The 22382-nt window shown below is 34.5% G+C and overlaps 2 protein-coding genes across 3 annotated transcripts; one reads left to right on the top strand and one right to left on the bottom strand.

Moving 5' to 3' along the window:
- The first annotated feature begins 7367 nt into the window (after positions 1 to 7367).
- On the top strand, positions 7368 to 11285 carry LOC140818133 (pentatricopeptide repeat-containing protein At1g80270, mitochondrial-like). The gene is made up of 3 exons (XM_073177992.1): positions 7368 to 7538; positions 8780 to 9365; positions 9899 to 11285. The coding sequence occupies exons 1-3, from the start codon at positions 7504 to 7506 to the stop codon at positions 11144 to 11146; spliced, it is 1869 nt and encodes a 622-aa protein (XP_073034093.1). The 5' UTR covers positions 7368 to 7503; the 3' UTR covers positions 11147 to 11285.
- A 1550-nt stretch (positions 11286 to 12835) lies between these two features.
- Positions 12836 to 21566, bottom strand: LOC140818052 (DNA gyrase subunit B, chloroplastic/mitochondrial-like). 2 transcript variants are annotated; one of them, XM_073177868.1, is made up of 21 exons: positions 21279 to 21566; positions 20511 to 20649; positions 20332 to 20412; positions 20115 to 20228; positions 19973 to 20029; positions 19370 to 19471; positions 17996 to 18146; positions 17791 to 17867; positions 17307 to 17417; positions 16510 to 16580; positions 16186 to 16327; positions 16008 to 16106; positions 15748 to 15876; positions 15492 to 15606; positions 15144 to 15211; positions 14764 to 14877; positions 14545 to 14661; positions 13852 to 13905; positions 13626 to 13731; positions 13420 to 13550; positions 12836 to 13191 (listed from the first exon to the last, which is right to left on the bottom strand). In XM_073177868.1, the coding sequence occupies exons 1-21, from the start codon at positions 21428 to 21430 to the stop codon at positions 13123 to 13125; spliced, it is 2199 nt and encodes a 732-aa protein (XP_073033969.1). In that variant the 5' UTR covers positions 21431 to 21566; the 3' UTR covers positions 12836 to 13122. The 2 variants fall into 2 exon arrangements, with proteins under 2 accessions (XP_073033969.1, XP_073033968.1); XM_073177867.1 differs by having other exon boundaries at positions 20511 to 20655; positions 21279 to 21565.
- Positions 21567 to 22382: the final 816 nt, after the last annotated feature.

Here is a 22382-nt window from a genome sequence, read left to right as displayed (position 1 = left end):
ACTGCCTCGTTAAAAACCTTACTTGGAAAAACCCATTGGGATAAAAACCATAGTAAGGGAAAAAGAGTGCAGTCACGTAAACTCTCCCTGATGTTGACATGAACAATTCTTCACAAATTTCGTAGATTGCGCATCCCAATATTATATATGTGCTTTCTGAATATTGACGTAGGAAGTGCCTTTGTGAAGAGATCTGATGAGTTTTCACTTGATTGAATGTGACGAACATCAATACATTTATTCTTCTCAAGCTCCTTGGTGAATGCGAAGAACTTAGGAGGAATATGTTTAGTTCTGTCGCTTTTTATGTATCCTTCTTTCATTTGAGCAACACATGCAGCATTATCTTCATATAGTATCACAGGCTTCTCATCGAATGATAATCCGCATGAAATTTGGATATGTTGGGTAGGGGTGGGCAACGGTCGGTTTGGTTCGGTTTTAGTCTAAAACAGTTCGGTTTTTCGGTTTTCGGTTTTGAATATTTCTAGTCCAAAACCAAACCATTTTATTACGGTTCGGTTCGGTTTTTTTGTAATACGGTTCGGTTTTTACGGCCGGTTATATACGGTTGGCTAAAATTTGTTGAGAGATAAAATTATATGTCACTTTATGTCTTTAAAATCTAAATCATAGTATTTTTCAAATATTTAATTTGTGAGACTTGATCATTTATATATATATACATACATATATATATATATATATATATATATATATATATATATATATATATATATTACCTGTGTTGTGTATAAACATGTCATACGAATATAATAACTATATATAACTAATTAACCATGTAAACATGGAAAATGCCTGAATCCAACGGAATATTCAGTAATAAGAATGATAACAAGGTGTCAATTAGCTCGAATGGAACACAAATAATCTTACGAAATATTAAAGAAATATATACAGAAAAAAAGAGAACGTCGACTGATGAGTGGTGAGAAATAAGAGAAAACGATCGGATTGAAAAATTGAGGGTTAATGATACTAAGTTCCTAAATCTTAATAGGCCCATTATATATAAAAAGACTTATATTTAACAATAATATGACCCATTATAAATAAAAACCTTATATTTAACAAAAATATGGCCGGTTCGGTTTTTCGGTTTTTTTGGGGCTTAAAACCGAAAACCGAACTTTATATATTTTAAAACCATAACCGACCGAAAAACCGATAAAACCGAACCATTTAAACCGAATTATTCGGTTCGGTCGGTTTTTTCGGTTTTTCGGGTTTTATGCCCACCCCTAATGTTGGGTCATTGATTTTAACCACACACATTCACGACTTGCTTCATGTAGTGCAATAATCTCGACATGATTTGATGAAGTTGTTACGAGCGTTTGTTTCTGTGAACGCCAAGATATTGCAGTGCCTCCACGAGTAAATACATATCCAGTTTGGGAACGTACCTTGTGTGGATCAGATAAGTATCCAGCATCAGCATAACCAATTATACTTGGATTAGCATCTTTTGAATACAAAAGTCCCAAGTCTGTCGTTCCTCGTAGATAACGGAATATATGTTTAATTCCGTTCCAGTGTCTCTTTGTTGGATATGAGCTAAATCTTGCCAATAGATTCACAGCAAAAGATATATCAGGCCTTGTACAATTTGTAAGGTACATAAGGGCACCGATGACACTTAGATATGGTACTTCTGAACCAAGAATATCTTCATCATCTTCACATGGACGGAATGGATCCTTTTCTATGTTTAATGATCTAACAACCATTGGAGTACTTAAAGGATTTGCTTTATCCATATTAAAACGTTTAAGGATCTTTTCTGTATAATTTGTCTGGTGAACAAACATTCCACATTCTTTTTGTTCAATTTGTAAACCCAGACAATACTTGGTTTTTCCAAGATCCTTCATTTCAAATTCTTCCTTCAAGTATGACACAACTTCTTGAATTTCCTTATTCGTTCCAATGATGTTTAAATCATCAACATATACAGCAATAATTACGCATCTGGATGTTGTTTTCTTAATGAAAACACAAGGGCATATTGAATTATTTACATATCCCTTTTTCATCAAGTGATCACTTAGTCGATTATACCACATTTGACCTGATTGCTTTAACCCATATAATGATCTTTGTAATTTCACAGAATAACATTCCCTGGGTTTTGAACTTTGTGCTTCAGGCATCTTAAATCCTTCAGGGATTTTCATATATATATTACTATCAAGTGATCCATATAAGTAAGCTGTAACAACATCCATAAGACGCATTTCTAAATTTTCAGATACCGCCAAGCTAATCAAATACCGAAACGTAATTGCATCCATCACAGGAGAATACGTTTCTTCATAATCAATTCCAAGCCTTTGAGAAAAACCTTGTGCAACAAGTCGAGCTTTATATCTTACTATTTCATTTTTCTCATTTCGCTTTCGAATAAAAACCCATTTGTATCCAACAGGTTTTACACCTTCAGGTGTAAGGACTATAGGTCCAAAAACATTACGTTTATTTAGCGAATCCAATTCAACCTGGATTGCTTCTTTCCATTTTATCCAGTACTGCCGATTTTTACATTCACCAAAAGATTTTGGTTCATGATCTTCATTATCATTTATGATGTCGATTGCCACATTATAAGAAAATATATCATCAATTTCAACTATATCTTTTCGGTTCCATATTTTTCCAGTATTAATGTAATTGATAGAGATTTCATGATTCTCGTCAGTTTGTGGTTCTGACAGAACATTTGCATCATCATGTGTTTCTTCAGGAACATCATTCTCTATTTTGTGATCATCATGTGTTTCTTCAGAAACATCATTCTTTATTTTGTGATCATCGTGTTTCTCTATGAATTTTCTTTTTCGAGGATTTTTATCCTTGGAACCGACTGGCCTTCCACGCTTCAGGCGTTTAATGACATCATGAGTATCTTCCATTTGTTTCTTTGGAATTTCAATTCGAGCAGGGGCATTTGCAGCATGTATATATGATTTAGTTACCCCTTTTGTGTCTGCAAATGCATCTGGTATTTGATTTGCTATTCTTTGCAAGTGTACAATTTGTTGTACATCTTTTTCACATTGTTTTGTTCTTGGATCCAGATGTAACAATGATGATACATACCATGTAATTTCTTTTTCGGTATGTTTTTGTTCTCCCCCTAACATTGGGAAGATTTCCTCATTAAAATGACAATCAGCAAAACGTGCTGTGAACACATCTCCTGTCTGAGGTTCAAGATATCGAATGATTGATGGACTATCATAACCGATATAAATTCCAACTTTTCTTTGAGGTCCCATTTTCTTTCGTTGTGGTGGTGCAATAGGCACATACACCATACATCCAAAAATTCTCAGATGAGAAATGTCTGGTTCTTTACCAAATGCAAGCTGCAATGGGGAGTATTTATGATATGCACTTGGTCTGATGCGAATTAATGAAGCAGCATGTAAAATTGCATGTCCCCATATAGAAATAGGGAGCTTTGTTTTCATAATCATTGGTCTAGCAATCATTTGCAGACGTTTAATCAATGATTCAGCCAATCCATTCTGTGTATGTACATGAGCAACATGATGCTCAACAATGATTCTCATAGACATACAATAATCATTGAAAGTCTGGGAAGTAAATTCACCAGCATTATCAAGTCTAATTTTCTTGATTGTATAATCGGGAAACTGATTCCTCAATTTTATTATTTGAGCAAGTAATCTTGCAAATGCAACATTTCGAGTTGACAATAAACATACATGTGACCATCTGCTGGAGGCATCAATCAATACCATAAAGTATCTGAATGGTCCACATGGTGGATGGATTGGTCCACAAATATCACCCTGAATACGTTCAAGAAACATTGGTGATTCAGTTTGGATTTTGACTGGTGATGGTCTTATAATAAGTTTTCCAAGAGAACATGCTTTACATTGAAACTTATTATTCTGAAAGATCTTCTGGTCTTTCAGTGGATGACCATGTGTATTTTCTATAATTCTTCGCATCATTGTTGAACCAGGATGTCCCAATCGATCATGCCAATTGGTTAATATCGAAGAATTATTAACTACCATGTTTGATTCAATGGGACTTATATGTGTATAATGCAATCCAGTAGGGAGCATTGATAGTTTTTCAATCACATATTTCTTTCCTGATTTATATGTGATAAAACACATATATTTCTCATTCCCTTCATTCATTGTTTGAGTATCATACCCATGGGAATATATATCATTAAAACTCAACAAATTTCTTTTCGATTGTGGTGAATATAAAGCATCATTGATAAAAAATTTTGTACCATTAGGTAACAAAAATTGTGCTTTACCACATCCTTTAATCAAGTCTACAGGACCTGATATTGTATTCACCGTTGTTTTTGTTGGTTTTAGTTCCAAGAAATATCTTTTATCTCGGAGGATAGTGTGCGTTGTACCACTATCGGGTATGCAAACTTCAGCTTTGCTCATAGCATTATCCATATTTGAACTTCAAAAAAATATGCAATGAAATAAAATTACTGAAAATACATATGTAAATATAACACATATCATAATTATACAATAAAACATTATTACATGAATACATGAAAAATCAATTATTGTACATTTATATTCTACCATTAAATTGTTCATTTTCAGAGAAATCATTGAGAAAATCTGTAGCATCAAAATTGTTCATTTCTATCCCACCAACATGTTGATCATTTCTAGAGAAATCATTCATAAAATCACCAGCATCAAAATGAGTTGAATCACTCAAACGGTCACTGCGTTCAGTGAAGTTGGTATCCTTTTCTTTCCCCTTTATTGATTCTTTATAAAGTTTACAAAGATGCTCAGGGGCTCGACAAACTTTGGACCAATGTCCTGGAGTACCACATCTGTAACAAGAACTTTCATATCTTTTTGAGTGATTTTCGTTAACATTTGTATTCTCATGATGCCTTTTCTGTGGATGGTTTGGGACGCTCTTTTGAGATGAGTTATAAAAATAACTATCTCTATTATTTTCAAAACCACGACCGCGTCCACGACCACGGCCAATTCCACGTCCACGTCCACGTCCACGACCTCGACCTCAACCTCGACCTCGACCAAAATCTTGTCTATGAATTTGATTTTGGTTCCGAGGTTTAAATTCATTTTTACTTACAGCATTTACTTCGGGAAATGCTGTTGATCCAGTGGGTCGGGACTGATGATTTCTCATTAATAGCTCATTGTTCTTTTCCGCCACAAGAAGACAGGCGATGAGCTCAGAATATCTCGCAAATCCACGTACTCTATATTGTTACTGTAGAGTAATATTTGATGCATGAAATGTGGAAAATGTTTTTTCAAGCATCTCAGATTCTGTGACCTCATGTCCACAAAATTTTAATTGCGAGATTATTCTATACATCGCCGAATTGTAATCACTGACTTTTTTAAAATCTTGGAATCTCAGTGTGTTCCATTCATCCCGGGCGGTCGGAAGTATAACTTCCCTTATATGTTCAAATCTTTCTTTTAATCCCTTCCACAAAGCCATGGGATTTTTTTCAGTCAGATATTCACATTTCAATCCATCGTCGAGATGTCGACGCAAAAATATCATGGCTCTTGCCTTTTCTTGTGACGTGCATATGCCATTTTCTTTAATGGTCTCGCTTAGACCCAATGACTCAAGATGCATTTCTACATCTAGAATCCATGGCATATAATTCTTTCCCGTGATGTCGAGCGCAATAAATTCGAGCTTTGTTAAATTTGACATGGTGGTACTAAAAAAAATTACGATGCATTTTATTAGTTAATAAATAATGCAATACAAAGTAACGGATAAACAACAAGTACAAGTATTTGTAAAAATAAAGAAAACACACGAGGAGGATATTCTCCGATAAATATAAGACTCGTGAGTATGATAACCAAAATAATTAAAAATATCCTTGAAAAAGCCATCTTCTTTTTTCTTCGAAAAATTTGATGATGAATAATTTTTAGAGAAGAAGAGAAAGTTGAAGTGATTGAATGTGTTTGTGAGATGATATTTATAGGGCAAAAACTAGTCGTTTGTTACCGTTTATGACCGTTGGTGTACAAAAAATAAATGTATGTATTTGTATAATTTTATGGTAATAATATGATGTATATAATATTAGACATGTTTAAATAATTATGTATATCATATCATAATATTATAATGAGTGTCATAATTTATTTTGTTTAAAAACCTTATAGGCTTTTATACTTGTCGTATCCCTTACCGGGAGTGTGGGATGTCGTCTTAACATCCTCCCAGGATTTATAACAAGTTTATGAAAAATTTATTTTTATTATTTCTAATAATAACATTATATTGTATATTAAATAAATACACAATAAATAAATAACAGTAAAATAAATATTATTACTTTTGTTACCTTTTTCTTCTGTTTGAAGCTTGGAATAATATGTAGGACTTTTAGAGCTTCGTGCTGATAACGTGTTGTGAAAAAGTAAAAATTTATGGTAAAAATTAAAAATCTCAAACACTCAAAATTTACCAACCAACACACTTTATAATATTTTTCTCTCTACTCAATTGTGATTTTCTTCACAAATGAGAGATCTATTTATAGAGTTTCATTACATATAATCCAAAAATAAAATACATCATTACCTACATCATCACACACAAATTTCTAACTTTACAACTCTTATTTTCAACATTCAAATATTCAACTATTACTTTTTCCATATTAAAATATATTATTTCAACAATTTTGTATTTTTTTGGATAATTTTTCAAAATAAATATATCATTGTATCCTATGAATTCTCATCAATACATATTATTAAAAACTTCAACATATAATTTATTTTTTTAAAAAAAACCTTCAAACATGTGATATTATAGGATTTTAAATAATACATATATTTCCACGTATTTTCTTATTTATAAAAGTTTATGTTACCTCATAAAAATTGGAGTGGATACTAATTATCAACCTTCTATTTTTCTTTTTAACGTGAATTTAAACTCACGTTTGTATTTATTATCTAATGAGATATATTTATGTCGTTGTACCACACGAGTTTTGTTTACAATTTTCTATATTTAATGAATAAATTTTATTATATTTTTAAAGAATATTCCAAAATTTTAAATTAATATATATTTAATAAGTAATAACAATGCCTGATTTTCCTTTATATTAGGTGAGATCTCACCATTATTCCAAGAAATGCATATTAATATAATGGACTTAGTTTTCGTGATTTCATTTTCATTAGGTCATTTTAGAATATTACAAACTATAGGGACCACTTTGACATTATTAACATATCAAGGGAGAAAATAGAAATTAGAAATTGGTACCCAGTAATTTCGGAAAACGGCCCCCCGAAGGCTTTAGCTAGGGCTTATCGGTGGGTTCTGGCCTTGCACTTCATTTCAACTTAGCTAGTTCTTTCTCACTCTTTCATATTTCTAGAACTGACATTGAGAGATCGATCAAGTAATTCGACAATCGGCATGTGGACACTCCGCAGAGCTTCTATTTGTCTCAAGTAATTGTTCTTTATCTGCGCCACTGTTGCGTGGGATTGCAGAAATTTTTAATTTTTTTACAGTACTGTGCTTTCATTGTTCGTGGGAACTTGAAATCTTGAGTGAAGGAAAAAGTCATAACTACCTACTTATTTTTGTTTATTTTTGTTTCTTGCCATGCTTGCACTTTATGCTAGTTATGTGCGGGAATTGTTTTTTGCGTTTGAGCTGCAAGCATTGCAGCAATCTGTGTTTCAGTCAGTGAGTGAAAGAAGTCGGAGAGAATAGACTTTTTAAATTATTTTTTGGGATAAATGTTCTGGGTTCCTTTTATGTCTATACTGGCGATGATGTGCTGGAGATTGATTATCATTAGCCCCACATTTCGCGATACGTATGTGCGTGCTTTCAGCTTTTCTTTGTCATTGACTGTGGAAGCGCTGCTTTTTGAGTAATTATATCAGAAGCTTACTTTTGGTGATTGTGGGAAAAAATCAAGAACTCTTAGCTTTCTTTACTCAGGAGATTATCGACATGTTGTGGCATGCCATAATGCAAGTATTTCATCAATTTTCTGAGAAACTATGTGTGGAGTGCTTAATAAGTAATTAGGTGTCAAATTGATCTGATAAAGTTCTATACTCTTAAGCTAATGCAGTTGAACAAAAAAAGGGGTTTTTCCACCAGTATTATATTCGTCATATTCTGTGTTCTGATCTGTGGTCTTTGGATTATGGTTTTGGCTAATCCGGTGTTCGTGTTATGGTTAATCTACAGAGACGATTGAATTGAAAAATGAATTTATATTGAGAGTTTCTTTTTGAAATGAGGAATTCTTGGAATAACCTGAAATAGATGTTGCTTGTTGATTATCTTTTAACCCTTTTGTTATTACTCATATCAGAATTTTAATTTACTTTACTCATTTGTAAATTCCAAAGGGTTTGTGTCTTTGCCAATGAGACAATTAGGGATTGTTCTTTGGATAACTGTAATCAGTGATATAAATGAAGAACCATCTTTATCTGAACCACTTCTCTGTTTTGTTCTTAAAGAAAACGTTGTTGGGCCCCAAAGATGGGATTTAATGTTTAGTGAACTTCTGGAAACTGTGGTTGTGAATATTTAAGAACAGTGGAATATATTTTGTCTATGTGTTTGTTACAGTTAAGGAAACTTTTGTGATGTTAGTTTTTGCATGGTAAAAATGGGTTATATTGTTTTCGAGGTCATCTTATTGATATATATGTTCTTGCTACAGAAATCGAGGATTAAGTTATGGAGTCTCTCAAATTTGCTGCGTGACATCACAAAACTCAACTCGACATTTGGAAAATTGTTATTCTGGTTTTGCTGAACCTCAAGAAAAGTTATTAGATGGGTTTCTATCTACTGTAAGATTCTACAACACTTCTACTTTTAAGTCGTATACAGAAATGCGTACTTTTTCTTCTCAAACTGGTCCAAAGTGTAGTAGAGAGGATGATGATGACTTGGAAGATGGTTTTTCTGATCTCGAAACTCCTCATGTTCTGGTTCAAGAAACTGTATCTGGTGATGAGAACAGTGATGGGCCAACCTCTGAGTTGGAACTATCAGAAGAGGTAGATGCAGATGACCTGCAAAAGGAGTTGGAGGTTTTACGTAGTGAGACTGTCGTTGGAGAAACAAAATCTACCAAAAAGAGAGCTACTTCAGCAATGACTAGAGTCATCCTATCCACTCCCTCATCGATAAGCGAGATTTTGGATAAATGGGTTAAAGAAGGAAACAAAGTGACCCAAGCAGATGTCTCGTTATGCATGATTGAACTTCGGAAACGGCGACTGTTTGTCAGGGCCTTGCAGGTGGTTTTTATAATATTTCATTACACTTTGATCATACTCATTACATTTATCTTTATATGCAATCTTGTTATCTAACAATAGCAACAATTATTTGGTGGCACCATTCTAATAGTGTTGTACAGTAGATTATTCCATATTAAAGGGAAGAAGGGTCCTTCATTTGTAGTAGGGATATGAGGTGACCATAGCTGGCTCTGACTCTTCTCGAGCTTAGGATTTTCGAGCTCAACCTCTATGTATCATCACAAAAGAAAATTATCATTAATTTTATATGTAAAGCTCATGAAAGTATGCACGAGCTCAACTTCTGGGTGGTCTGAGTTTGCAAATATGTTTATTAAAGACTTTGTGAACCCAAGCTAAGCTTGTGTACTGGAACTGAAGTTTGAGGTTCTTTGTTTTGATCTCAACAACCTTAAACATTAGATCGATTGATTTACACCCTTAAGCGTGAAAGATGCATATATGCATTTGCATTCATTGGAATAGAGAAGATTCAGCATGACACTCATTTTTGCTGTCCTACACTGCAGCTGTCAGAATGGCTGGAGTCGTCTAAGCATATTGATTTCATTGAGAGTAATTATGCTTCTCGCGTTGATCTAATTGCCAAAGTATGCGGTCTTCAAAAGGCAGAGACATACATTGAGCAGATTCCTGACTCTTATCGAGGTGAATTAGTCTATCGTACTCTGCTGGCGAACTCTGTTTATCTGCTGAATACGAAGAAAACTGAGGATTTATTCAATAAAATGAAGAGTTTAGGATTACCTATTACCTGCTTTTCTTGCAATCAGTTGCTACTTCTATACAAGAAAACTGATAAGAAGAAAATCGCTGATGTTCTACTGTTAATGGAGAAAGAAAACATCAAGCCATCCCATTTTACTTACCAGGTTTTGATCGATGTGAAAGGGCAGTCTAGAGATATTTCTGGAATGGAACAAGTTGTTCAGACCATGAAAGCTGAAGGTGTGAAAGCTAGTACTCAACTTTTGGCATCCATTGCACGACACTATGTCACTGCAGGGTTAAAAGGTAAGGCTGAGACGATATTGAAAGAAATTGAAGGAGACGCTATAAAGGAAAATCCATGGGTTTCTCGATGGTTGCTCCCAATTTATGCTTCCCTTGGAAGGGAGGACGAAGTTGGGAGAATCTGGAAAGTTTGTGAATCCAATCCAAATTTTGATCAGTGTGTGGCAGCCATTGAAGCTTGGGGACAGCTCAAGAAAATCGATAATGCTGAAGCAGCTTTTGATAAAATGTTGGAAAAAACCAAGAGACCCACCTCACAGCATTTTTCTGCTCTCCTAAGGGTGTATGCAAATCATAAGATGCTGGCAAAGGGGAAGGAACTCGTGAAGCGAATGGGAGAAACTGGTTGCACCATTGGGCCGCTCGCTTGGGATGCTCTCGTGAAGCTTTATGTTGGAGCTGGAGAAGTTGAGAAAGCAGACTCTATACTAGAAAAGGTTGTTAGTCAGAAGAGGGGCAGGCCCCTCTTTACTTCCTATTTCGCGATCATGGATGGGTATGCAAAGAAAGGTGACGTACACAATGCTGAGAAGCTCTTCCTAAAGATGAAACGGGCTGGGTATGTGCCAGGGCTCACACAATATTATTCACTTCTTCAGGCTTACACAAAAGCCAAGGCTCCAGCTTATGGGTTCCGCGAGAGGATGAAGGCCGATAATGTTTTCCCGAACAAAGCATTGGCCATGCAGTTGGACCGAGCTAGCACAGTTCAAAAGTCGACGCTATCCGCGTTGCTGGAATAAGCATATTTTACGGTTGTGATTCTTGGGTCTGTACTGGCTTGTAGACTTTTTGTGGTAGTTAATTTTTGGATTGGAAGTTATCTGCTGTTTCGCTTCGTATTTTTCTCATGATTAAAGATAATGATTGTATTCAATTCAATTATAGAGTTACATTATAGGAACATGATAAATTTACTGACGAAGTTGAACTAGAAAAATGCTTCTTTTTAACTCGTAATGACAGCAACTATAAATATCATTTTTAAGTATTTTGGAAACATGGAATTTCTGACTGGACATATGCTTGATGGGATTTGGAAATGAAAAATATTGTAAGGATTTCATGAAATTTGAAAAAGAAAAATAATTTTTAATATTAAATATGTATAAATTTTGGAATTTGAATAAGATAAATAGTTTTTAATATTAAATTTGTATTACGTATTCATAAATTTTTAATCTTTTTTCAAATTTTATAAAGTATCACCTTTCCAGAAATATATGTCATACCCACATACTTTACTATCAATATAGTTTGAAAAAATTATTTTAAAACTATTTTATATTTAATAATAACTTTAAATTAGTTCTTCCTCTTAAAATCTTCCATCATTTGGTTACTTTTTCACCATTTTCTTATGGTGAACTTTATTTTTATTTTTTCCATTTCTTAAAAAAATATTTAATAAAAATAATATTCTTCTTCTGTATAGGTGAATTGTATAGGAGTATTTACATAAATATGATTAATAACCAAGGTAATTTAACAAATAATTAATAATAAAATTTTCAAAATATTAAATAATATTATTCTTAAAAGTCAAATCAAATTCTTAAGTAACAGTTTGAATTTATATTTATAACCAAAATAAAATTCCAAATCAATTTATTTGAAATTTATTTCAGTTGTATTTGAATTAATGGCTATAACGATTCAAATATGGACATAATATCAAAAATTTAACGACATGCATAGATGAAACACATGTTCGAAGAAAGAAAAAGACGAGGAAAAAAAAAACTAGAACTGTCCGAATTTGTGTATATCATCACAACTCCTGTGGATATCCAAACTTGACATCTATTTGGGAACGGACGTATGGAAATGTGAGTCAAAAGAATATGACAAAAATTTGTGTGAGACAGATTTTTATTTGGTAATCCATGAAAAAATATTATTTTTTATTGTGAATATGAGCAGGGTTGACCAGTCTCACAGATTGGGATCCGTGAGACGGTCTCACATGAGACATACTCAAAGAATATACAATATTAAGGTGGTTATATTTGCACTTGATGTCACCTTCCTTGTTTTCATCGTAAAGCATAGTTGCAATTTTCTTGTTCATTTTCGCAGTTCAAGTGATTCAAGCAGGTCTTCCATGTGAACAAACATCAGACAACTGGTCTTCAGCTCCCAAACCAGTGAGACACACAGGCACAAGCCTTCTCTAATAGAAGTTTTGGATTCAAAAGAGTGCAGTAGCATACCACTTGAGGTGCTTGAGACTCGATGCCTGGCCAGAATGCAAACCCATAAGCGGCATGTGCAAATCTAGAATTGGAGGAGGATCGTACAGAATCATAGTGCAACTCGTACAAATTCTTGAGTGATAGTGTTGACCAATGTTACGATGATACCGATATTATTTGTAATGCTAAAAGTTAAATTTTGAAGTCGCCATTCTCATGGCCAAAACAGAGTCGGAGTGAAAAAAGAAGAAATATATCACTAACGCTTAAAAATATTCCAGGTACAATTTTGATTGCATCCGAGTAAGAGCAACCATGTTACATGTTTTTAGGACACCAACCTTCTCGATACGAGCATTAGTTTCCAAAAACGAACTTCTTTAATAGATCTCCTTCTGTATATAGCACCCATTTTATCTACTCGTGAAAGGTCTGGCTTCTTAAGCTCATATGCGGCAACAAACCCCCATGAATTGTCTTAGTCGTGCCGAATAGGAAGTATAAAAAGCTTTCATAAAACAGGTTCATATGTCGAGTTGATCAAGATTGAAAATGCTTGCAGATTTCTGAATAAGTTCCTTTCTGGTATCCACCTGAAACAAGGCACAAAGTCATGATAAGCATACATTTTAAGGATTCTGCACTTATTTTTGAACTCGTGGCTAGTCGACAAGCTTTCCTGTTTCTATTAGATCTTCAGATATGTTTGCGGCACGAATTGCAGCATCAACATATAAATACACAATGAATCGAACACCGTTGAAAAGGAAACAAGAAGAAAATGGACACCAGAAAAAGAAACGAAGTTACTGTTTACTTACTCGGGCTCCCATGAGAGAAGAGAAGACAATGTTGGCTTCTGCTGCGTCCTCTACTCTTAATTGCTTCAGAAGCCGAGTTTCAGGATCCAATGTCGTTTCCCAAAGCTGTAAAGGCATCATCTCTCCCAACCCTGCATTTTACTAGTCATACTCATCCATCACAAATTCATTTGCTGACACAAAATTTCCAAAAGGAAAGTTTTTACCTTTGAACCGCTGTATGTTATATGATGCATTTGCCGGAAAAGAACGCTGAAGTTCTTTAAGTTCTGCATCATCATAACAGTAGTATGCATGTTTGCCCCTCTCGACCTGAACAAGTCATGCAACAAAGAAGATTGAAATCCAACTGATATCAGTAAGATTGAAACTTGGCCAGCTCGACTGACATCATTAGTAACATAGTTAACGAGAAAATGTCTTGAAAGATACCTTAAACAGAGGAGGAACACCAACATAAATGCAACCCTCGTCAAATAAAGCTCTCTGCAAGCAGTTAAACTCGGCATGTAAACTAAACTTCCCCATAAAATTTATAAAAATCAAGAACAAGTTCATTATTTTCTCGTTCTCTGGAGTGCATTAGCATTACCACAGGGGCAGCTATCCGCATGTGTCCCAAAACTTCCCACAAAATTAATAAAAATCGAGACTAAGTTCATTATTTTCATATTCTCAGGAGTGCAATAGCATACCACATGGGCAGCTATCCGCATGTAACCCAAAACATTGCTCATTTTTGTAATCAAATTTTGCAACCATTTTTCACAACATTCGGGCACTTAGGAAATGACCCAAAAAAAGTGGTATATTTCCGCATCCCTTGTATATAAACCAGACACCAGTGAATAACCTAAATATATGTGTAGATGTTGCTTGCTCATGAGTAAGGCAACAAAAACATTGAAATAAAAATAACAACGTAAGACCAATTTAATCAAATAAATTGGATATGGGTTTTGAAATTAACCCACTGGGTCAGATATATGTCTGACACAAATGTTCTCATATGCTGGGAGTTTTTGGAAGGGTGTCTAATAATAGTCAATTTTTTTGTGACTGATGATGAACTATAATCAAGAAAAATGATAGCTCATTCATAGGTTTGAGTTCCACTTAGTATACCTGGTATCTAAAGAAGAAAGTCAACAACAGTGTTCTAATGTGAGCACCATCAACATCAGCATCTGTTAAAATTATGATCTTGTGGTAACGGAGGGAATCCTTCTTGAATTCTTCGCCCTGTAAACAAAAACACCCACTTGAGCAAAAACCAAAAGGCAAAAGGTAAAAGATATTCAGTGGAACTATTTGGCCACAACAGTGAGAATGAAAGAATGACACCTTAACTCCAAGTCCCAGGGCAAGAATAAGATTTTGAATCTCTTCACTTTTGTACATGGCAGCTTCATCCTTTCGTTCAATGTTCAAAATTTTACCCCTTAAAGGAAGCACAGCCTGTAACATGTTGACATATAGCAGGTTCTTCATATCACAGTAAGAATTTATTAGTTTTGGGAAACTGTTGGCACAATTTGAAGTTTTTTGCTAGACAATTATCAGTTCCATATTCCAAACATCGATAATAAAGAAAATAAGTGGACTGAAAACCTGCTATGTTTGGAACTTCTTAATATAGATTTCTAGGTTCTTCATTTTTGCAGGATACAAACAACATCGTGGATAGAAAGAATGTGCGCACTAATTTCATCCAAAATTTTAACCTGAAACCGTCGATCACGACCTTGTTTAGCACTCCCACCAGCTGAATCTCCCTCCACAATGAATATTTCTGACAATTTAAGGAACTGGATGAATATTCACATTAGTAGATTTGTTGACACATTATATTCGGATGGAAAATTAGTAAGAAATATCAGAAATGCCCTTTAGGGGTATTCTAAAGAGAAGAGGAGGAACAAGGAGAAGAGAGACTGAAAGGATATATAACATGTATTGCCACAGGTAACCTTTAAGTGTTTGCATGCTATTCAGAATGTAGAGATGAATTTCTTCTTCGATCTGTTTTTCAAAGTTAAGAATTAGTTTATAACAAGAAGAAGTAATCAAACCAGATTCTTCAGGATCAGTAGCTGAACAATCAGCAAGCTTTCCAGGAAGGGACGATGATTTCAACACACTTTTTTGCCTCACCAATTCCCTTGCCCTCTTTGCTGCTTGAGCTGCCTATAAAATAAAAAATGTACAGGAATCATATGAAGCATTTAAAGAACAGATACGAACAAAATGAAGATCACTCAAGCAAGAAAAATCAAAATTTTGGAGCTTTATAAATGCATTAAACATCACAATTGATGCCCAATGTACCTTGAGAGCATTGAGGGACTTTGAGAGAATCGCATCAAGGACATCGGGATGTAACTCCAAGTACTCAGTAAGATATTCTTGAATTGAATAATCAACAACTCTCCTCACTTCTGGGTTTCCTAATCTCGTCTTTTAAAATCAAAGAGATATTGCCAAAGAAATTGTTAGCATATCGCATTTAACAAGGAACTCGGAACATCTTTAGGGTTCTTCTTCCCAGAAAAATATTTAAACAATTATATACACTACATAACTTGTACCTTAGTTTGTCCTTCGAATTCGGGATTTGGAACTTTGATGGAGATCACACAAGTCAGTCCCTCTCTTACGTGCTCACCACTTAGATTAATCTCTTTGTCCTGGAAAGTGAGAGCTCACCAGAAAAATATTAAGAACATAGGAGTATAAAAGAATTTTTAAAAAAACATTCAATGATACCTTGATGAGTTTTGACTTCTTCCCTAGGTTATTGAGTGTTCTAGTCAATGAAGCTTTCACACCATCAATGTGAGTACCACCATCCACGTTCCTTATGCTGTTAGCATATCCTAACACTGTGTCTGAATACGAATCTGAACACCTGCGTAAATCAAGATATCCAACAACTTTCTGCTTCAGGAAGATACGAGCATCTCACGTTACTCTCGTTATATTATAGTATCTATACCATCTAACATATATTGCATCAAGGTAGCATGTGTGCATCCAACAAAGGATAAGATGAGGCAACAAAATAGGAAGCGAAATATTAAGATCTTATACCATTGAAGAGCCACGTTGATTGAGATTCCATCTGCTTCTTTCTTGAATCCCACAACATCATGAAGAGGTCTCTGAATAAAAGAAGATCAGGTCATTTTGCAGAAATAAATAATTCGGCGGAATTATAGAGGCAAGGAGGTTGATAAAGTAAAATGACTTTTAACATTTAACAATCCTCAGAAAACATATAATTAACGACCTCCAGTGGTCAAAGTAGTTTCCAGGGGTGTTGGTTTGTCATGATGCCTAGGAAGAAGTCATTACCGATATACTTATTCTATCTCAATGAATCCTTAAAGTTTTCTTCCCAACCATGAAATTTAAATTCCGTGACGAAATTAGTGGTTCACAAGCTTATTTGGCAGCGGATTAGTCACAACTCACAATCTACTAAATATGTACACAAGTGAAAACAACACAAAGTTGAAAAAACAACCAAATCTCTAACCCCAACACAGCTGAAATCTACCTTTTTAAACAAAAGTATACAGGTCATGTATTACAAAATAATTTCATCAATGTGTTTCAGCAAGACATAGTTTAAAAATTTAAGAATAAATTTGATTATCTTCATGGAGGAAACAGAAATAAACACAATGGTTCGCTAAGAGCATATTAATTGAGAAAGAGACAACAATTTAGCAACTTTTCTTGTCTCTCTTTGTGAAAAAATGCAGGCTTCACTGATAGACAACTAGGGAAAAAGGTATCACCTATCACAGAAGTATCATTCAGAGACTTTACTATTGCTAAGCCGCCGCCATTGAAAACAAGAGCTATACAAACACCGATCATACCTTATCAGCATTAAGCCACTTTACATACTCAGTTAATCCTCCAGCATAGCTGTACTCACTATACAGTCTCTTATCGAGGTCTGCATCCTCCTTCTCGAGTGTTATTTTAACCTTCAGTTCAAAAAAGAATCAGCTATCTATTGACCTGTGCTAGATCACCATGTTCTCAGTAAATGGAAGTTATCAAAGGGTTTGATTTAGCATGGCAACCACAAGTATAACGAATGTTTAAAAGGAAATAGTTAAAAATATTCCTCAAAACAACAAAAACAAATTAAGTCCTCTTCATTTCATATTTTTAGACTAGACTGGCATGAATACACAAATACACAGCACAGACTCAACCTACAGAAGGTAACCATAAAAAGCTACATGAGGGCTCTACAACTAAAGGCTACAAGGATACATAGGAAACAGGTGATTGTAAATTTCAATAACAATGACAGAAATTAAGCACGACCACCAACCAATGCTAGCGTTCTACCTCAGGATTAAGAAAAGCAAGCTCCCTGATTCTTCCAGATATTGTGTTGTGGTCGAATTCAATTGTGGTTGTGAATACTGAATAGAAAAATACACCAGTTGAAGGTCAATTATACAAGGATTTGAAATGCAATTGATGGAAAACATTTATAAACAACGAGTTATCAGTCACACCAAACGAAATGACTCAAAGAAAGAAAAATGACCTTCTTTGTCCGGCCAAAAATGGATGCGCGTCCCTTGGAGGTCCTTTGAATCAGCAGGGAGTTCACGCGAGATTAATTTTGTCAAAGGCCTTCCATGAGAATATTTCTGCTTGTACTCCTTTCCATCGCGCCAGACTGTAACTTCCAGTTTCTGTCATAGGTAAATGCCAGAAAAGGAGAACCGAATTAGGCTAAACTCAAGGCCAATATCATCCTCTGACCTCTATTAGGTGTCTCCAACACTGAAGAATATCCGCTGGCATAGTCTTATTCATAGATGAAAAGATAAGATTATTTTTTGAATAGATGGAAGTTTGACACAGTTCAAAGGTCACTTCATCTTTGAGCTGATTGCTTTCTACCTTTCACTGAATATGAATGACGTGGCATGAATCACATTCAATATGTAAAAAATGTTAGAACTAGCTTCACTGCTTCAGTTCTTTCCCCTTTTCTGGAAGCTTTAATTTTACTTATTGAAAAACACAATACATGGAAGACTTGAGATTATTGAAGCTGAGCTATACATGATCTATGTTTTGCTTACAGAGGAACATTTAATTTCTAAAGGTTTCAGATGATTTACAAAAGAACAAAAACATTAGCACTAAAAAATTACCACTGATAATGGCTAACCCTACACTACAATTAATTTTCAAGAAATTATGTTAGGAGAGATTACATGGTAGGCCAAAATCACACGGGTAGCTGAATAGCATCTAAATACATTAGTCGATTTATAGTCTGGCATTAAATTAAGAAAAATATCACTAAAAACCAACATGAAACAAAATCAATCTTCTGATGACAAACCAAGTATCTCAAACTGGGAAATGCGGAAGAGTGACAATACTGGTGAGTATTGACACCACTGCAACATCTATCTTATTATGATGATATAAGTACAGGCAATGAGACTATACGTAGTGCAATATAAAAGAGAATCATTTCATAGAGATCACAATTAATTTTCAAGAAATTGCACATGATGCGAACAAGTTCCATCCTTCACAAATTTTGAGAATAAACGACATGGGTCGCCGTAAATATTTTCTCATCATTCCTACTTTAGATTTTTTTCTCAGTGATATTTTAGTCCTTTCACCTTTTCCTCTCATATATCTTTTCATCAAACAAGTTCAACCAACTCATTCATTCTATTATGTTGGTGCACTTATTTAGCAAAAATAAAAGGCAGATAACTGGAGACTAATCACCTACGTAACACAATTCAGGTTAATTTGACTGTCAGAAAGACTTCAAGATTACTGGAAAAGAAGTAAAAGATTCCAAATAGCATGGACAACCAGATCCATTATATGCCTGAAGAAAAATGTCCACAATGTTGAGATCTGATGAATCCGAGATGAATACCTCTGACAATGCATTAACGACTGATAGACCTACACCATGCAATCCGCCGGAAACGTTGTAACCACTACTTGTACCACCAAACTTGCCTCCAGCATGCAAAACCTGTAGTGATTATTTTTAAGCATGACTGAATTGCAAGCTATGGCAAAGATTTATCCCATTGTTTTTGTTTTCAATAAGCATTGTCATCAATTTAAATTCAACAATGAAACAACAAACATGCAAGGTGCAAAACATGACCCCTGAAACAATAGCATGTATAAATAACTCAATATAGCATTCATTCCTATCCGCTTCATAAATCAATGTGAACATGGGAGTATTGGGGGGAAACCGAAAACCTGCTTCCTTCGCTGGTACCATTGATTACAAAATACACAAAGAAATATCTTACAGAAGAACTATAGAAACTGACATTGTCAAGTCCAGATGATTCATTCACCTCCACATGTGAAACAAGAATAAATCTTGTAATATTAAGAAATTCTGAAACTTGGACAAGAGTACAACCCAAACCCTATACTCTTTTATCCTATTATCAGCTGTTATTAGTTAACCTGAAACTGATACTCAGAACTGATATTACAAGAGATTAGATAATACCGTCAAGACTGTCTCCAAAGAAGATTTCCTTGTGGCTGGATGCAAGTCGGTTGGAATCTGTAATGCACAAGAGTAAGGAGGTAAAGATAAGTTCACACAGCCCAACAAAGTTACAATTTCCAAAAATAGCATGGCAACTCACCCCACGCCCATTATCAGTGATGCTCACGGAATTGTCCGCCAATAGAACAACATCAACCTTTGAAGCAAATCCTGCTTGAGCCTCATCAATGGCATTATCCAAGATTTCATAAACCTTACAAAGAAGTAAGATCAACAAATTACTGACATAATTCCGGCAATCATCCGCTTAGCACATCACAAGAATGTATATTGCACGAAAAAAGAGAGAAATAAACCAAATGATGCAGCCCACGGAAGCCGGTGCTTCCAATGTACATGCCAGGCCGTTTCCTCACGGGGTCTAACCCTTCTAATACCTTGACAGAAAAGTTTAATCAGAAGCACTGATTCTGTATAGACACGCTCAGGTAAAAAAAAAGCGCAGCGAGGAAACATATTCATCTATGTAATTCACCTGAATCTGCTCTGACCCATATTCTTTTGAAACTTTACTCTCAAGAAAAGCCTCAGTGCTGATACTTGATGACATTAATGCTCTGGGAGACACTATATTCCATGGCAAATGCTTACTCGAAACACCTCTTAAATTATCACTCACCCTGAAACAAACAAGGCCGTAAACAAAGATAACAAACAATAACGCATGAGCTAGAATCAAGAAAAAGTTAAAAGAAAACTTTTCCACACCCTAATGCTCGAAATCGCACATTTCGACATGGCTACACCATTGGTGTTCTATAAAAATGCATACCCCCACGCAATTACTTGAAACTAGGTTACGATTCAGTTTCTAATTCCAGTTCACGAAAACCAAAACGAGGACAACTTACAGCGTAGATGGAAAGCCGCTAATCCTGTTAAATTTCTGAAACTTTCATAAAATTGACTACTAAAATACAGAACCCTGGTACTCTGACGTTGTCCCATAAGTTTCCAAGGATAAATATTAGTAAAACTTAAACTTGATATTCCCATAGTCCTTGAAGATTATAAGCATCTTTCGCTTGAAAGCGCTGCCTTAAGCAAGTGGGTGCTTAAACACTTATACATCAAGTAAAATTTATGTACAGCACCTAAAAATAATGAACAGGCACACACACACGCTGCACAACCCAACACGTATTTCGTTTCTCCAATATTTTCCAGGGAAACCCGCAAAAGAAACTAGCTCAAAAAATCGATACACCCCAACATGATATTCAAGAAATGGAAATTGATTCACCTGCTGATATGAAGTACAGAGGGTCGTGCAAGGTTCGAAGAAACAGTGATACTACATTTACCATCGAAGTTAAGAGTGTGAATGAAAGAAGAACACAAGAAACGTAAGGCCATGCGTTTCGCAGATAAGGTTGGCCTCAGTAGCAGAGCCATTAACGTAAAACCCTTCGCCCTTTTTCCTTCCTTCTTAAAAATGCCGTATCGGGAGAACGATGGTGCTTGGTTCTGAGGTATAGAAGAGCGGGCGAAGATAAAGGTGCAAACTTGTAAACCTCGGCATCAATGCCCGAAAATAATTACAATTTCAAATATTTGTTTATAGATGAAAAAAATAAAGTAAAATTAGATATTTTAAATTTATTTCTTACATTTCTATTATTAACAATAAAACAATAATTGAAATATATGAATTTCAAATTCATCTTCCTAAATACAATCTAAATTAATTGAGCCAAAAGTTTTTTAAGCGGCTTTGAAAAAATATTTGATTTGTTTTTAAAATTATCGAATTTGAATTGTATTTGAACATGTTCGAATTATTTTTCAAGCAAATTCAAGTCAAATTATTTTGTTGAGGTTTAATATTTTTTTAATATATTACAATTATATATTAAATAAAAATATTTTGAGCTTTTATTTTTCGAGTAACTCGCAGTATATTTGAATGTACAATCTGAACTTTAACTTGAGCTCGAATATATATAATTCGAGTCGAATCAAACTTTAAATTTTTTTTTCATATTCTGCTTTCTTCGATCGTCTTATGATTTTCATGATTTTTAGCCCTCAAATGTAAATATCTCTACTTTCACCACAATTACATATTGACCTAAGATTCGATGATATTGAATTTGGTAGAGTTTGAATATTCATCTTGTAACTTTACATGTGCTAGTCCGGTCGAGTATCATTGAATCCCTCAAAATAATATATCACATTTTTCATTAAATTTTTTTTTCGAAAGATAATATCGTAATCTCTATTTAAATTCATTTTGATCAAAATTTCCTTAATAATTTTATAAAAAATTTCATAATTATGTGGACATGAACATTTAATCTCTATTTATATCTATTTCGATTAAAATTCATTAATAATTTTATTA

The sequence above is a fragment of the Primulina eburnea genome, chromosome 17 (genome assembly GCF_022965805.1).
Source record: "Primulina eburnea isolate SZY01 chromosome 17, ASM2296580v1, whole genome shotgun sequence".
Lineage (NCBI taxonomy): Eukaryota > Viridiplantae > Streptophyta > Magnoliopsida > Lamiales > Gesneriaceae > Primulina > Primulina eburnea.
This window is presented reverse-complemented; position numbering and strand designations above follow the sequence as displayed.